Genomic DNA, 19308 nt, shown 5'->3' with positions numbered 1-19308 from the left:
AACAATTTCAATGGCAGGGCCAGGATTTTTCAGACTCTAGGAAAAGGCTTAGGACCTTTTGCATTTGCCACAGCATAGGCCTTTAGCCATTCCTCCAGTACTTACTGTTGTGGATGATGCATTTAATGATGCTTGTACTGCCCCTGATTCACTTCCTCCAGCCCCTGCTAAGCCCGACAGGTACTACAGGGTTCCGGACACACATTATCATTTGTATAAGGCTCCTTTTGCAGATCCTGAAACTATTTCACAGGGACCCAAGGCTGGAGCAGCTACCTCTGCCAAAAACCCCCTCCCCTCTGAAAGGGAATCTAGGGCCTTAGAGATGGGGTAAAAAAGTTTATACTTCTGCTACTCTTTCGGCTAGGGCCTTAAACTGTCAATTCCACATGATTCAGTATCAGGAATTTATGTTAGACCAGTTAACTAAAAAACTGTCCTCACCTGAACCATTAGACAAAAAGTCTCTTCAGGAAATGGTACATAACATACAGCAGGTCAGTAATCATTCCTTAAAATGCGGCTATGATGCACTGGAGGCTTCCTTTAGATCAGCAATGACTGGTACAGTGATCAGAAGGCATGCATGGTTAAAAGAGCAGTCCTTACCAGACCATGTAAAATCAAAGCTCCTAGATGCTCCCATGGATAAGCATAATTTGTTTGGCTCACCTGCACAGCAGGTGCTGAAGAAGGTGGAAGAGAAAGCAAAATCTGTCCAGACAGTCAAGGATTTCTTACAGGTCCAGCCTCCAAGGTTTAGTAGGAACTGGCCTTCCAAGAATTGGTCCTTTCCAGACACCACCAGAGCACAGGGAGGCAGGAATAGGCGCCCAAGAGGCAGGGGTCAATCCAGAGGTGCCTACAGGGGACGTCAGTGGCAGCCTAACAACCAGCGAAGTACTGCCACAGATCCAGCCACTACCACTTCCACAGGACAATCACAGTGACTTGGCTCTGAGACCGCCTACCAGGGAACAACTAGATGCACCCTTAGGCGGAAAGCTAGCCTTATTTTCAGTAAACTGGCATTACATCACAGGAGACGAATGGATTTTACAGACAACAGACAAAGGTTACAGGTTTCACTTCCATACTCTACCAAGGGAGAGAGGAATGCCAAACCTACCTCCAAATCAAAGGACAAAAGCTCTAGAACAAATAGACAACTTAATAAGGATGAGAGCTATAGAAAAGGTACCGTCTATGGAACAAGGGCAAGGATTTTACTCCAGACTTTTCCTGGTGCCAAGAAAAGAAAACCAATGGAGACCTATTCTAGACCTGTCCGCTCTGAACACATATCTCGTTATTCCAAAATTCAAGATGCTGACCCTACAGCAGCTTCTTCCCATGCTGGGCAAGGAGTCTTGGCTGGTAACTCTAGATCTCAAGGAGGCATACCTGCACGTCCACATATGACCAAATTGCAGAAGATACCTCAGATTTCTTGCAGGATCAGAGCATTATCAATTCTCAGCATTGCCCTTTGGCTTATCTACTGCGCCCAGAGTATTCACGAAATGCCTGGCATCAGTAATTGCTCATTGCAGGCTTCAGGGAATTCAAATTTACCCTTACCTGGACGACTGCCTGTTGCAAGCGGACAACAAAAACAAATTAGCAACAGATTTGAAAAAGGTCATTCATCTGCTACAAGCCCTGGGATACACAGTCAATATAAAAAAGTCAAGGCTGATACCATCCCAGAGGATAACTTTCTTGGGTGCAGAACTGGACACATCAAATCAAATGGCATCCCTCACAGCAGAAAAGCAGAAGCACCTTCCTCTCTATTTCATGGCATTAACAACGCAGAACCAGCTAACAGCAAGGAAAGTCCTGCAAGCCCTGGGTTACATGGCATCCTGCATAATATTGATTCCACATGCCAGTCTACATATGAGGAAGTTGCAATGGTAGCTAAGGAATTTATGGTCTCAGCACAAGCACAGCCTAGAAACCCAAATTCCAATAATTCCATGCCTGAAGCAAGAATTCCAATGGTGGGCTCAGGCCTGTCAATTGAACAAAGGACTGCCCTTCCACAGCCCTCAACCAAGCCAGACTATCACCACGGACGCCTCAGACCTCGGTTGGGGGGCACACATGCTGGACAAGTGCATACAAGGCTTATGGACTCAAGACCAGCTGAACCTACACATAAATCAAAAGGAGATGCTGGCAGTAAAACTGGCAATTCAGACATTCAGACCGTTTCTTCAACAGGGTCAATTGCTGATAAGGACGGACAACACCACAGTTATGTGATACATCAACAAACAGGGAGGCACACATTCATACCCTCTATGCCAGATGGCAATGGACCTCTGGAATGTGGCCCTGAGCTTCAACATTCAGCTCCAGGCAATATTTGTACCAGGAAAAGAAAGTATACTAGCAGACATCCTAAGCAGAACTACCACGGATGCCCACGAATGGATGCTGCATCCAGACCTCTTCAAATCCATTACAAGGAAATGGGGACTACCAGAAATAGACTTATCCGCATCCCCACACAACCACCAATTGAAATAATTCTGCACAAGGACATACCACCCTCTGGCTTGGAAGGTGGACTCCCTATCTTTCAGTTGGGAAAACCTGACAGCATATGCATTCCCACCTCTTCCTTTGATGCACAAGGTGCTATTGAAGATCAAAGAAGACCGCCCAAGGATCATCCTGATAGCTCCAGACTGGCCGAGGCAGCATTGGTACCCATTACTGAGGAGTATGTCTCGGGAACAAATATGGCCTCTGCCCCTAGTTCCCTTACTGCTAACACAGAACAACTTCAAAACCCTCATCCAAACTTGAAAACGTTGCAGCTAGTTGCCTGGAACATTGCATAAGACAAAATAACCCAGATTTATCTCAAAGGGTTAAAGACATTATCTTGGAGGCTCACAGACCCTCAACAAGGAAAACTTATTCAGCAAATTGGAAAACTGCTTTCCTGCTTGCAATCACTTCAGCAAGAAGGGTTTCTGAATTACAGGCATTAATGGCAGTACAGCCCTTCCTTATCTTCCATCAAGATAGAGTGTCCATGAGAACTAATCCTACTTTTATGCCAAAGGTGGTCTCCAGGGTATCTCTAAACCAAGCTATCCACCTACCTACATTCTTCCCCAACCCACAGAACAGGGGAGAAAGATTATTACATACCTTGGATGTACATAGGCAATTGCGCTACTACCTGGACAGAACCAAGAGCAATAGAAAAACTGACCAGCTACTGGTAGCATATGCAACAGGAATGGAAGGAAAAGCAATTTCAAAACAGACAATCTCAAAGTGGATAGGAAATTGCATTAGATTTTGTTACTCTTACCATGGAAAGACAACTCCAGAAAACATCAGACCTCACTCCACAAGGGTTACAGCCACTACTACAGCTTTTTTATGAGGAGTGGCTACCAAAGACATTTTAGAGGCTGCTACTTGGAGCTCCGTGCATACATTTGCCAAGCATTATAATCTACCCTTATACTCCAGATCCCGAGCAGGTTTTGCCACTGCTGTTTTGCAAGGGATCTTAACTATACCATAGTCTTATTATAGCCTCCTCCCCCAGTTTGGCTATGGTATTCTACCCATTTGTTAGGACTGCAGATGCATCCTTGAAGGACATAGTACAGTTTTGTACCTACCATAAATGTAGATGTCCGAGAGGTATGCATCTGCAGTCAGGATTACCCACCCTCCTTCCCCTCTGTGGTACTTCTAGGGTATTTGCCCATCTTGTAGCTAGCTGGGGGAATCTATTATGGTGTATTTGTTTGTATATATGTATATACATGTTTATTTCTGTTTGCTCTGTATTGTTTGGAAACATTTGCATTTATTCAAATTTAGCCTTCCTAGAGGGCACCTGGCATCTGGGGCAAGAAACACTGAGGAAAATGGTGTCGGCTGATGCCTTTATACCCGCTGAACTGCAGCTATGACGTCGGGTGAAGTGCGACATCAGCCGAGGCCAGACCCAGACTTTGGAATCCGGCCGACCGAAGGGCTGCCTGAGGCCAGGACATCCCATTTGTTAGGACTGCAGATGCATACCTCTCGGACATCTACATTTATGGTAGGTACAAAACTGTACTTTCTTTTCTATTCTGTAGTAATTGCCAGCCAGCCCAGTGGTTTCATCTCCCTATTCTTTTACTTATTTAAGTACAGGGTATGCTTCCTTTTAATGCTTGTCGTGCTGGCTTTTGTATTTAATTTTGTTTTCTGAAACTGGTAGTAGCGATTAGAGATTAACTTGTATATTTCTTTCATTTCGCTGTATTGATGAATTGCTGATTTTTACCCCAAATTGCAACATTGTGCTGTGTGTCATTTATGCTTATCTTATTGCCTCTCATCCCATCTGTCATCCTTTCAGTAAGTTTTAGTTTAGGATATGTTTGCAGGATGTCATTTACATGAGTCTTTATTTTATTTTATGATTTTTTAACTGGGTTTGTCCCACTGGGCTAGTGGCTTTTTTTCAGAGGATGCCAGGGATGCTGTTTTTACTTCTAGGGAAAGTTTGGCTTGATCAACAGGGAGCTTTCCCTTTGCTTTTTTGATTGCTGCCATGGGATCTTTTACATCCACTTGGGCTCACCAGCTCAAGCAGATGGGATTTCAGTTTAATGTCTCAGTGAAAAGACAGCACACGTAAGAGAGCAGCACCCCCAAGTGCTGCACTGCATTGTCAGCAATCCTATCAACTGAAGTGGGAATAGAACCCACGTCATTGTCTTCCAGCACCAAAGACAAGTGTGCTTCAAATAATGTCAGTGGCTCAACAGGTATATGTGCTGTGAATCAGAAGTGTGTTTTTCTTTAGAAAAAGTGAGCAGACTTTAAATTTTTAGCAATTCTTTTACTTCTCATCTTCATTTTGCAGAATTTGGCAGAAGTGAATTGTAGCTGTTAAATTATGTAGTTGGGTATTTTTCTGATATGTTCATACTGTATCGTGTCTGACCCTTTGCTGACGTTTTTCTGTTTTCTTTTTTTTTATATTAATTTAGTTTTGGAATAACCTTCTGTTCTTGTTCTACAGATTACACTGACTTGGCGATGAGCACAGTGACTCAGTCTCTGGCAATTCCATACACTGGTCCATTTAATTTGCTTTGTTATCGACTTCAGAGTCTGACAGGTTGGTAAGGACTGAGGTGTTTACTTTTATGTTTGCTTTCTTAAGTGGTAGTCTGTAAACTTTGGGGAAGAAAGGAGTGATTGCTAAATGTGAGTGACTAACCCACCTTTAGCTTTTTGAATCTTACTCATCATGGGGCATCTTGTTCTGACCCACTTGCACACACATTTTGTTTCAATTTGACCTCTGAGACATCTGTACAAAGCTTCAAAATAGCTGAATCCCTTGCTGTCCCAGTTATTTCTAAAGATCATGTACTAAAAATGCTAACCAGTACCTGAAGTACTTCCTCCATGGGACCTGATAATGTACTTAGTAACATTTTTTCCCCTAATGAGTGACACACAGCACTGGTGATTCTCCTCCATAAAGGTGGTCTTCCAACTTGCCCAGGTAATTACAGACCTGTCAGTCTTACAAGCATCATCTGCAAAACCATGGAAATATTATAACTGACCTTATTAACTGTGATATCAGGAATCGTGTTGGATTTGATACCCAGAAGTCTTTTTTGAGGGATAGAGTGGTCATGCAGTATATCTTGACCTGGCTAAGGCCTTTGACACCATTCTCAATGCTGGTATTATACAAACGTTAAATGCTTTAAAAATTGACTAATGTTTATTAAGATGGATATTGTTTCAGGTGCTTCATCAGAAAGTGTGAAAGTGAGTGGTGATCCAAAGTACGACATACAAAACAACACCAAAACCACAGATGCAAGAAAACTGGCTCCAATAAAGGCTATTCCTTCCAAAATTCCTCTCTTCAGAGGAATAACACGTAAAGAGCACTTCACCCCACGCACTTAAATATACAAAACGGAATGTGTATTGACTCAACACAAAAAAATAATAAAAATAGTACCAATAAGGTTAAAACATAAGAAGATTAAGCGCTTTCATCTCCACTCGGGAGACTTCATCAGAATCACCTTCTAACAGTGCTTTGCTCATTTATATGTTTTGTATTTTAAAAAATCAAATTCTTTGGCCAAAACTTTAATTACACCCATTCTTAACTGATAAAGTGCTGGTGCAAAACCAATAGCTATCATATAAGCTATACAGCCACATTCTCTAGAATAATCCTATCAGACTTCATTGTATGTATATGTATATAAAAAACATATAAAAAATATGAAAAAACAAAAAAGTGTATAAACTTTTATATATATATATATATATATATATATATATATATATATATATATATATATACACACACACACACATATACACACCAATGTATAAAATAAATAACTAGGAGTATATTATGTCACAATATTAGGGTACACTCAAAAAAACAGAATATATAAAAGGTCATAGTGTAAATATCAGCAACAGTAGAACCATTATTAAAATTCTAAAACTTGCTCTATAATAAATATGTATGTAATATCTATCTTTGTGGTTTTTGAATTTTTATTTTTGCTGCTGAAGTTTTTGTTTGTGTATACATATATATGTATATATATATATATATATATATATATATATATATATATATATATATATATATATATATATATATATATATATATATATATAAAACTTATGTATGTTATTAAATATGGCTAAATGTGTAAAAAATATATACAAACCCCAGTGTGTATGTGTGTATATGCATATCAATTGTATCAGGGATTTGTTCTTTTGGGGTTGGATGCTAAGGTGAGTGGTGACACTGAGGGCTTAGTGCTGGGACCAGTCCTTTTTGGTATTTGAGTCTCTGATTTCCAAGCAGGAAAGTGAGACCTCTGGCTAACACAGTTTGGAGATGATTGCAAACTGGAAGTTGATATTAAGTCACGCTGTGAGAGCCAAATCCTCTAGAATGAACTTGCCTAGTAAATTGTTGGTATGTAAAAATGGGCTCAAAGTAAATACTTGAAAGTATAGTATCTTCACTTCTGAAGTTCTCCTTTCATTATACTGCACAGATATCACACCACTACAAAATGAAAACATAGGGACCTAGGTACTTGAGTTGGTAGTTCCCTGTCTTTTGACCATCAGTTGTCAAGAAATCCTTTTATTTTAGCCCAGCTAATTGCCAAGGAAATCATTAAGGTCTGAATAGGTAATCACTGCCTTATGCTAAGCCTTGATCACTTTAGTTATATAATATAGCACCCCCTTTGGGAAGTATCTCACTAAACATATCAAACTATTAGACAGTGGCCCCTGGAGATGGCCAGGAGAGCTTTTCATACATCAAAGGGGGATTTTCTCATGGCAGTGTAGTGGTACATAGCAAGAGCATACTCATTTAAAAAAACACATGCCTTGTGGTCCAAATGCACCAAATGTTTATGCGTGTCATTAAGAAAGCTGGGGTTCGGTAAAATGATAATGGGCAAAATTACCTCATTCTCTCAGATGATGGCTTGCCTACCCTGTTCATTTATCTATTTTGGATGGTGGATCAGAGATCTTTTAACCGTAAGGCCAGTGTTTATAAAATAGTTTGACTTTATGTAATGATCCTTCTTAATGTGTCCTTTAGTTGATTTCATACTTCCCACCAGACAGAGTTTGACATCTTCTTTCAGATGTTTCCAAGTGTGGAGATTGATGCAAACCTATAATTTTGTTTGCCATGAGGTAACACAGTGACTATAGATGTGTGCATGTTCTTTTATTTGTTTATTTACTTTTTTAAACCAGGTCAGTCCTCCTAAGTTTAGCTTATTTTTGGAGGAGACCCAATAAGGTATTCATAGTAACTGGGGGAAATGTGTTTATCTGGTTCACTGAAGAAATCCTACTCCTCTTTTTGATTGGATGCAGTGATGACATCATCTGATGAAATGAGGCATGCTGTGGACTAGAGGAGTAGCAGAGGCCATCTCTGCATTATTAAAAGCACAAGATAATGATAGTGCTAAAATGCTGTGTTTCACTGTGTTGAAGTAAATGCTTTACTGTAATTTGAATAGAGTGAGACCTTTTACACCCAAATGGAAACTGGGGAGCTATAGTGGTCCATGGTGGTAGAGAATACTGGCGATGTGCAATGTTATGCTGTGAAAACCTACAATGCTTTAGAGTCAAAGAATGAGTTGAGGAGTGCTTGGCTGGACAGAGATCTACTACATATGCAGTAGAATGCATAAAGTGCCAGTGTGATGAGTGGCCTGCAGAAGAACTGGGCAGCAGCAGTAATAGTGGATTTGTGTAGAGGCCACAGTATTGCAGGTATTGTATTGGACTGTGGTGAAGAAATGAAAGCCAAGTCACAAAACAAATATTTCAATTTACCAGCCAATCTATGTTCCTATCCTGTCTTATGGTCATGAGTTTGTGCTTTTCGCCTCCATGCCTGCTGACTACCAGGCTTCTCTTGATGAACTTCAAATTTCTTTCTCATATTGAATATCCCCAGCATAGAAGTGAGAACCATCTGGAGGGACTGTCATGCAAGCAGCTATGAAGGTGGTTTGTGATTTATCCAACATCTCAGCAATGGGGAATTTCTGTTATGGCCCTACCCCCTCTTTGGGTGGGGGATTGTCACCCATATCACTACAAGTGTGTTCATACTGCTGTTCACCTCAAATGAAGACTACCATATTTGTAAATTTGAGAACCCAGTGTTTACTCCAGGCTCAGTCATTGCTTTTTTGCCCCTTATCTGATGGATCATCACATTTCATAACCTCCATTCATTTCCACCCATAGTAGGCACTTGTCCTTTCCATGTCTCCTTAAACAGATGTCTGAGACACTAACAGTGCACTGGTCATCTGAATCATTGTCTGAGCTTTGTCCATATATGTTATCTGAATAAGCTAGTAAGTCTGTGTAGTATCCAAATGGATGACATTGTAGATGTATCTGGCAGAAATGAGCTATTGTAATGGCTCTCAGTCATTTACTTCTGGAGGTAGCAGTAAGTGGATCTCTTCATGTGGACACAATGAAGATATGTTTAGCCTAATATGTCATAAAGGAAAGTGAAACACCATATGCTCGACATGTGAGACCTTGCAGAGACTTTGTATTTACGGAAGTAGCTCAAACCAAAGAAAAACTTTTTATTTTTGAGGAGATTTGTGAAGCATTTTCAGTGTTATAAAGTGTGTAATATGAAACAGATTAATAGAATTGTCTCAGCTCTGTGGTATAAAGGAATGGGGCCTTGCCTGTGACTTAGATGACCCAAGCTGAAATTGCATTGCAGGTGCTGGAAAGCCAGGAAGGGGAGAAGAATGAGCAGCTGATGTTGCCTAGTCCATTGTGGGGGAAGGAGTGGTTTCCAGTCAGCTGCTTACTACCAAGCAGGCAAAGGCTTGCAATCACTGAAATTATCCAGGACTGGAGATGTGTTAAGTCCTACACAGCCCATATTGGTAACCCTCATTTCTGTTTTTGTGGAACATGCATCATGATGACATTAGTGTCTTCAACAGTCACTCAGGGCTGGGGCTATTGCCTATAAAAATGCTGTCATACCTTAAATTACTGAATTAGATGAAGGATACAAAGTACTCCCATGGCTGCTTAGATATTGGACCCTCATTTCATCTTTAATCCTCAGTGGTAGGGAAATGAATAAGTTCAAGACAGATTGTATGAGGACTGATTATAGGTTCATAAGTGTTTACTAAGGTAATGACCACAAGGGCCTTTTTAAGTCTAGACATGCATCCCAAATGTCTGAGAAATTCAGATACCCTTGATAAGTGTAAGCAGGGGCTTAGGAGATTATTTATTTGTTTATGTTACATTTGTTAACCGGGAGAGTCCGACTGGATTTTGGTCCATTTTCAGCGGAGGCCCCTAGGAGAAAAGCTCCACAGATACGTACATACAGACAGAGTAACTTTGACAATTGTATACTTTTGTACAAGAACAGTTACATACTTTGACAATTATATACTTAGTGCAAGAACACTTACAAAAATATTCCAGATGTGCCAGAATATATAAAAGATTTGAAACATTTACAAGCTAGGGCCTGAGAGATGAACCATTTACAGGTTGCCTGTGTCCATTAGAGACATAGGTACCAAACCAGGGATGAATTTCCTGTTCCCCATCCAATTGTCCAGGTTGTACTTGAATTGGGTTAGGGAGAACTCTGCTTCAAATGGATGGGAAGCCTGTTCCAGAGACAGGATAATCTCTGGGATATATACCTGTCTCTCCAGCAGGTCCTGTTTATACCACAAGCAAGGTTTAAGTCTTTAGAATGGGTAATTCTGGTGCTGTTTGTTTTGCAGATATGCAGGATGTCCATCAGAGTGGGGTCTGACAGTGCCCTGTATGCCAGACATAGATCTCCCCTCAAAAGCCTGTAGGAGACTGAATACAGGGATAGAGCCTTGAGGTGGTCTGCATAGGACATTTTAATTACACCCTGTATTCTTTTAGTGAGGAACCTCTGTGGACATTCCAGTTGTTGGATATGCCTGGTTAGATACATATCAAAAGGAGCATTGTACAAAATGATAGGTCTGATGAATGCTGAATATAGTGGAACAGTGACTTCCTTGGACTTAGACATCATACCTTTCTTTATGAGTTGTGCAACATGGAAGGATTTCCTCACTACTGTAGACACATGATGGTCAAAGGCTAGATTACAGTCTACGTTTGTCCCTAATTCCCTCACTACTGGGTGAACTCTAAGGGGTGTGTTGTCAATATGATAGTTACCAGGGGTGGATGACTTCCAAAGGATGCTATTATGCATTTCTTGGCATTTAGAGTTCGTCCATGGCTCTGACACCAGTTGTTTGTCTGTGTCGGCACCTCCTGCAGAACATTTGTGTCCGTGTGGGTTTCAGTGACAGCTCCTAATTTGCAATAATATGCATATTTATTCAGCCAGAGACAACTTACATTGGCCTTGACTTCAGAGAAATAAATGCCAAAAAGAAGTGGCCCAAGGACTGATCCCTGAGGGACTCCACAAGTGACTGGCCTCTTTGTTGAGGTAGACTCCCCAGTTCTAACTTCCTGGGTTCTGTCTTTGAGCCAGCTGGCTATCCACTGGGTGACATACGAGTTTGTACCTAACCTCTTGAGTTTGTCAACAATTCCTGAGTGGGGTATTGTGTTAAATGCCTTGACCAGGACAAGGAAGGCAGTGTGAACCATTTTGCCCTCATCCTTTGCTTTGGTGACCTTCTCAAAGAAGTCCACCAAGTTGAGTAGGCATGATCTGCCCTTGTTGAAACCAAACTGGGTTGGGTCCACTGTCTGAAGGTTTACTATATCACTATTTATCATTTCCATGATAATTCTTTCCATGGCTTTACATATATGACTAGTGAGACTTATGAGTCTGTAGTTTCCAGGGTATGTAGATGGCCCACCTTTGTGCAGAGGCATTACTGTTGCTATTCTACATTCATGCGGTATGAAGCTTGTTTGGAGGCTATAGTTAAATAGCAATTCCAAAGGCCCTGATAGGTCATGTTTCATGCTATTTAGAAGGCATCCTAGGATATTGTCTGGCCCATTGATGCAGTGTTCTTGGCCTTAGAGCATTAACCTGTTCCCTAGTGATAGCAGGGGGAGTTATATTATATTTAGTGGTATTTCCTGAGGGAGGGGTAAAGTTGGAGCTGAATTTATCAGCCATTAGGTTTGCTATATCTTCTGGCTCAGCATAGGTGGCTCCATTTACTGCAGACAATTGTGTATTGCCTTTGAGGTTGCGGACATAGGTAAAGAATGCCTTGTGGTTGTCCTTGGCCTAGGAGGCTAAATTAATCTCAAATTTGGCTTTGGTAGACTTTATTTGACCTCTGAGATGTTTTAGTTTGAGAGTGCTTTTATCCTGCTGGGTGCTGAAATTCCCAAGTTTTGTCATGATTTTTTTCCTTCTGTTGTACAGCCTATTGATTTTGTGATTCCATCAGGGTGGCTTCTTTTTTGAGTTAGTTCTGTACTTCTTTCTGGTGGGTACAGCTGCCTCTGTGCAGCTATTAACATGCTTGTATTGGGTTTCTGTGAACAGTTCTTTATAGGCAGAAGTGTTCTAATGGTTTATGGGGGCTTGAATTTTTTCAGGGTTAACCTTAGAGTAGTTCCTGAACATCCTAGGTTTAGCTGGGGGTCGAAGTTTTATTTTTACTTCAAAGGAGACCATTTTTTGGTCTGACCTTACCAGGGAAGACATTACAGTAGGAGGTGTGCAGCATTCTCCCATATTAGTGAAGACCAGAACCAGTATAGCTGTACCCCAGGTTGGTGCATTGACTGTCTGGTTCAGGGACTTTGTGTTTACAAAATCCAGGAATCTCTGTGCCTGTGCATTTGGTGTTGTATAGGATTTCCAGTTAATAGCGGGGTAATTAAAGTCGCCCATGAGTATGGTCTTGGATTTGGATGGTTAGTGTTTCTAATAAGTTTAAGTACATGGTATGAGTTTCCTGTGTCGTAGAGGGGGATCTGTAGCTGCAGGGATTTTGCATGTGGTGATTTGAACATTTAGCAGGTCAAGTACATTGTTCTGTTTGACCAGCCTTGAGGTATATTTATTTTTGATGCAAATAGGGACACCTCCACCTTTAGTCCTTGTATGTGTAGTAGCTGGTCTAAATGTATGGAAGGCATTATAACCTTGCACTGTTTGTGTGCTGTCCGCAGCTTTAAACCATATTTCAGTGACCACACAGACAAGAGCTTTCTCTAAGGTGAAGAGAGCTTCTGGGGTGTGGAGTTTTGTTTTTTTTTTTTTTTTTGTTTAGTCTCCTAGCATTGAGCAGTAATACCTTTAGATTTTCTGATGACTGTTAGGGAAAGAGAATACAGAATGTTATTGTTAATGGAATTGGATTGTGAACAAGATGGTTGGCAAATTATTGCACACTTGTAGCAAATAACAGAATATGCTGTCTTGAGAGTTTGGCAACTATGTAATGACTTGTAGGATCACATATAGGTACTAGGCAAGTTGCTTTTGTATGCCATTTTAAGCCTAGTCATCTTCTCTTCATTGGTGGTGAGAATCAAACCCTGTATCTTGTGTCTGTGAGGTAAACAGTTGTGTAAAAGGAAAAGGAAGGGCAGTTAGTTAAAATACTTTGCAGAAATATTTTGTACTTGTGTGTATGACATATAGCACAGAGAATTAAGGCTATGAGGTGTTAACGAGAAGAAGAACTGCATCAAGTGATTGTGGAAATCGAATGTAAAACTTAAGGCACAAGAGGTGAAACTGAATTCAGAAAAGACAGTTGTAATGGCAGCAAATGGAGAACTCAGAAGTAGTTGGGGATTGAGATATAAGGGAAGGTGGGCTTCAACTATGTGGGAGAGGTAGTTGTGGAAAATGGAAGTCTGAGTGGAGAAGTCAAAGCTAGAATTAGATGGCTGCAGCCATTGGTAGTGTGTGACAGAAGAATGCCAAAAATGTGAAAAGTAAGGTGTACAAAACAGTGTTGCAACCAGTACAATTGTATGGTATAGAAACCTGGGCAGTGAAGGTGGAGCAGTTGAGGAAGCTAGAGGTGATAGAAATAGAAGTGCCTGAGACTGCTAGTATAATTCACACTGTGGGACAGATGACATCAGAGCAGAAGCTCAAGTAGCTCCAATTGCAGAGTAGGTAAAAAAACAGATTATGATGGTTCAGGCAGTGTAGGAAAGCAGAAGACATCTGATGAAGCAGATTTGGGACAGACAGGAAGAAGGCAAGAGGAAACAAGGTGTCAAAGAGATGGATTGTGTGAGAGACGACTTGTGACAGGGACGACTCAAAAAAGGTAGCTGAGTGGCATTGAATTGAGAGAGATGGTGACAGTTCCCATGATATCCCAGTCCCATGTAGAAAATAGGAAAAAGGGGGCAGATGATGATGTGTTAACGAGTTGCTTCATGTAGCCCAACTCAGCCAGAAATTACCCTGGGCTGTTGGGGAAATCGGGTTAGGCACCTCAGTGATCTCCTGTACCACATGCCTAGTAACTGCCTGCGACTTAAAAAAGTGAAGGACATTTAACTTAATGTATTCTTTAACATGGGCAAGGTGTGGTAAAGGACATTTTTGTATAGATTATGCCAGTAAAAGATATTGCAAAGCAAGTATAGAAAATAGAAATCAGATTGTGCATGGTGACACTTATTCCATTCATATGGTTAGTAATGAACAAAATAAGGATGGAGACAGAAATAATTAATGTGGTACAAGGGGTGAAGGCCTGAGTAATGTGGGAATTAATGCAGTACAGGAAACTGCTTCAGTAGAGTTAGCTTTTGACAGAAATCCATTGCAGTCCTTATGATGTTCAGGGACTTGTACTGGGGAGGAAACAAGAGACACAGAAAGTGAAAAGGAAAATAATATATACTGGGAACTAATGCAGTAATGAAATAACAAAAGGAGGTTGAAAGTAAGTAGGGCTTGAAGGCATGGAATGGAAATGTAAAAAGTTTACTGCCACTTAACCATGTTTTTAATTCACTGGATAGAGGAAAGAAAACATGAAAAACCTGATGTAATATGTTTACATGACTTAATTTTTTTCAGAATTTGAATGAAATTGGTTAAAAGAAAGAGACGGGAATTTTCGTGTAGTATAGATGAATGCTGCAGCGTTGGCTTGGATTATAAAATCAATAGGGTTATGATCTTAGAATGGGGAAGGGTTAATTAGTTTAAGGCAAGGATGGTCAGTGTAGGTTGTATAGGTGTACAAATTGGGAGAATAACACCAATAGGTGTAAGAGATAGAATACGTTTTTAGGACTTTAGAGATCAAGCATGTGCGGATATTAGTTTTGGGTTTTTAGGGAGTGTAAGTGAAGTGTTATGGTGGGAGGAGAGAAGATGGATTTTAAAACCTTAAGTGAATTGATGTAAATTAAGCTAAAGGTAATGGGAGAGAAACATATATATCAAAGAACAAATAGCAAAATAAACAATGTTATTACATTACAAACAGGTTTTTGACTTGGCAGTGAAAGGCACATTAGTAACTAAAGGAGAGCTTGTAATAGGATTCATACAAATTTGAAGCTAACTGGAGAACAATTAGAGAGATGAGAGCTTTTTATAGTGATTTTATTGTGAAAGTGGACTGCAGCGAAATCAAATTAAGATGTCAGTATAAGATGATCATAAAGATAGTTGAAAACCAGAAAAAAACAGGTATGGAGGAGGAGATGGAAGACTTCAAAAAAAAGAATTTGAATGAAGGGATGAAATTAAAGCAAGGCCAAGGCTAAGTTGTTGTTTGAAAAAAGGAAAGATAAAATTGTTTAAAACTGTAGAGGAAAAAACGTTTTTGCATAGATAAAAAGGAATATGTTAACACAGTTACACATAAAAAGGTAAAGAAAAGCAACTTTTTTTCTCAGTATTAAAGAAATAAAGGTAATGAGAGACGACATGATTTAAAGGGATTTATGATTATATTATAGATGTATTTGAAAAACGTTTATTGGTGATTTTAGAGTTGGAACAAAAGAAGAATGAAGAAAGAAAAGATGTAAAGGTAGAAGAGAGAGCTACCTTCTAAGAAATGTGAGAAATTAACACACCAACAAGTACACCAAGGTCAGATGGGCTTGAGTATGAGTTTTAAGCTTCATTGGATATTGAAAAGTTAAATGTTTTCAAAGAATTGTTTAATGAATGTGTTGCAAAAGTATGAGTTTTTGTGTGTAAGTGTCTGGTGAAATTGTAAGGGTACATTTACAAAAGGAAGATCATTTTGTAATCAACTGAAGAGTTGTTTAATGCACATTATTGCAGAAGTGTAGGAAACTATTAGAATGAAAGATAAACATTACTATTTGAATATGTTTCAGAAAGAAACAGGAAGCACTGTTAAATCAGAAACTGTTATTAGCATGTTATGGTGCTTGAGAAGCAGAGGAAGATAGGAGATAAAATGTGTTTAGTTAACTTAGGTTTATTTAAAGGTTTTGACATGAGTGTAGATATTTTGGAAGACGTAGGTATGGAAAAGTATTAAATAAGGTCTATGAGGGAATTCTCTTGGAAGTCAGTGGTTATACTTTAGTGAATGGATATGTGTGGAGAGTAAGTAAGCAGTAGTCATTAAACAGTATTGCCATTTAATTTCTGGTACTGTCTGAGTGTTATACAGATAATATTGTAAAAGCAGTAAAGACAAATGTAGAAGAACAATATTGAGGGTTTTGAAGGAGCAAGACTAACATTAATTTTAATATCCACAGATTGTATGGTATTACCAGATTGCACAAATAGGAATGATCTAGTAGTGGCGATACAAGAAGAAAACTGTGTTGCATAGTATCTGTTTCACATGTAAAAGTATTTGCAAATACTATGCATTGTGGTTAGAACTTGATAGCACATGTAGTCAGTATGCTATGCTTGTGGCATTATGTAAAAGATTAGTCAAATATGAATCACCTAGAAAATCTGTTATAAGTAAGGTTTATAGCCACAGTGATCATAGGTGTCTGCTGCTCATGTAGAAGGATTTTGAGACTGAGAATGGAGACTGTTGTGGACGGTGACTAAAAGGTAAGCTGTGGATGTACCAGTATAGTCGATAGACGTCCTGTGGATTTACTCTGGGCATAAACCGAGCCTGTTTGTGTAACTGGGTATTGCAAACAAGCTTGGCCTGAGCTGCATTTGCAAGGATTGGTTGAAAATTTTAAATTTGCCTAGGATTTTTTTTAAACAAAAGTGCGCTTATTTTCTGTCAAAGTTGTGAACTTCGATTTTATGCTTCTTTGTAAATAAACTCCACTCTCAATCTAGAACATTTCTTCAGTTTATTGTACCTGGTACCTCCGCCAAATGGAAGTAATGGAGTGTGTTTTAAATTGAGTTTTCTATCCTAAACTAAACCAATTGAAGAGAGATTTTGTAAACAAAATAAAAGAGTTTTCAAATGCTACATCATATAACTTTTTTTCCTTTCCTATTTGGGCTTCTTTTAAAGAGATCGAGAGATGATACCAGTGAACTTGAAATAGAAAGAAGGTATAGGAAATGTGAAATGGGCGATATAGAGAAAAATAGGGTTTGTACAAGAAGTTAGTAAATTAACAAAAACATTGAGCAAATTGGAATTTGTAGATTTTAATTTGAAAAGAAAAAAAAACATTAGTACAAGAAAATAGGATTTTTAGGGGCCTGGTGGAGTGACTGAGAGAAAGATGTTCTGGAATAATATATTTTTAACAGATACATTAAAATGCTGTAGAAGGAAATATGAAATAAAAAGCTTTTGATGAAAGGATATATGATGTTTCAACACATTACAAATTAAAAAGAAACAAGGTAACATTTGTAAAATATTGTAATTAAGTTGCAACACAGTAAACATAAGATTGCACATACACACAGCTGTTTTTCTACGTAAATTTCAGCAGCTAGAGGATCTTGGACATATTTTGACTGATATTCCCTCATCGGTATTAAATTGGCTTACCATAACAGTGTAGCATAACACTACAAAACAGTACTCTTGAGCAAGTGATGCAATATTGGCAACACACATTCTAAAAAGTGAATTTGCCACCTCATCACATCTCGTCTTTATTATTCCCTAACTTGGGTATCCCCCCTAAAGAAAAACAAGTACTCATTTAATACAGACTGAAGTCAAAACTGAATTATTACTTCCATACTTGTGGTATACTTCTGACTGCTTAGTATAAGAAAAAAATCTACTGTCTCACAGCCAGTGTTACTAAAGCCCAAGTAAATTAATACTTTGGGAGTGTTTGTCTGCAGTTTAACTTTCAACCAACCACCACCTACATTCTCAAAGACTGAACTTATTAAAAAAGAGTTGAGGTTCAGACTTAAAAGTACATCTGTTTACTGCTATTAATGTCCACAACTTAGTTATGTATAACAAGAGCTAAGGTACAGGAGCTGCCGAAATAAAGCTCAAGTCATAAACTTCTTCCCCAGGACCCAAACTGAGCTTATTGGTCACTAAGTTTAAACTGCACTTTTACATTTGCAATTCCTTGATAAAAATAAAAACGTTTATATGGAGTCACTTACAAACCTTGTCAGGTTTTTAACAGCATTCTTTCCTTGGGTGTGGGCATTAAAAATCTATTTAATTTCCCCAGAGTTATTTCATCAAATTTGTTTTGGTTTGTTTATTGCAACTCCACCAACACAGAGATATTACTGAATATGAATATATAAACGCGGCCCCACAAAATTGTTCCATAAAAATGTTAAGAAAAATAATAAAATCAGAAGAGTCATAAAGTCATATTGCAGGTGAATGCTGAGTTTTTTTTTTGTTTTGTTCTTTTATTCCCAATGTAAGCCTGCTCATAGTATACCAATAATTGCAAGACGTGAATACTTCTCCAGCTGTTAAGTATGCTTGCAGGGTTCTACCACTGAAGTAGGGATATCTCCTTCTCCTCAGAAGTAGCAAGCTGTCCTACGATGTAGGCTGCTGAGGGTCACCAAACGTGCAAGCAGCAATGTCTGGGGTTCTACTTTGAAATCACAAATTCTCACTATATTAAAATTCATAAGATCGAGACGAAAATACAAAAATGTTTAGAACCCTGAAAGTTAATCAAAATGCATGTGTTATCAAATGTTCAGAATATCGAACAATGCACTGTAGAGATTTTTTGCCTGTGTCACCTGTAGTTGATATTAACAAGTCACTTCAACAATGAACATATACAGCAAACACCGTACTTCTGTTACTTGTGCTAATACACATATATATTACAACATACCATCTGTTCATATACATTATTAGTTATAATTTGCCCTTTTCCTTAAAATAGTGCAATCATGGAAATGGTATATTTAACATATGGGGGATGCAGGGGGGCTTGCCCCTCTGCAAGAACAAAGAATAAAAAGTAGTTGAAGTCATTTTGGCATGTTCTCTTTCTGTTTTAACTTGTCATTTATTTAGGATATGGCTAGTTTTGCTAGAGCAGTTTGTGAGGTATTGTTCTAAAACACAAAGTACAGTTACTGTAGTTTTTAACTGTTTATTAAAAGTGAATAAGGGTGCATGAATAAATAGTATTACAAGTTTTAACTTACCACATGTTTGAAATGTTGGTAGGTGTTGTGTACCATGAATGCTTACTTCTGACGTTTGGGTAGAATGTAGTGTATACATTTAAAGGGGTAGTCTCATATTTAGAGATCTTCTGTTGGTATTTTACTGCATTTCCACTTATGTGACA

The 19308-nt window shown here is 39.0% G+C and overlaps 1 protein-coding gene across 1 annotated transcript in view; it reads left to right on the top strand.

Moving 5' to 3' along the window:
• CPSF3 (cleavage and polyadenylation specific factor 3) overlaps positions 1 to 19308 on the top strand; it is a 710232-nt gene that overhangs the window by 426486 nt on the left and 264438 nt on the right. The window contains exon 13 of the mRNA XM_044079083.1: positions 5060 to 5158. Within this exon, the coding sequence (XP_043935018.1) occupies positions 5060 to 5158 (99 nt within the window). The remainder of the gene's footprint in view (positions 1 to 5059; positions 5159 to 19308) is intronic.

The sequence above is a fragment of the Protopterus annectens genome, chromosome 1.part1 (genome assembly GCF_019279795.1).
Source record: "Protopterus annectens isolate FY-2018-M chromosome 1.part1, PAN1.0, whole genome shotgun sequence".
In the NCBI taxonomy this organism is placed as follows: Eukaryota; Metazoa; Chordata; order Ceratodontiformes; family Protopteridae; genus Protopterus; species Protopterus annectens.
Note: the sequence above shows the minus strand (reverse complement) of the source record. Positions and strands in the feature narration are given on the sequence as shown.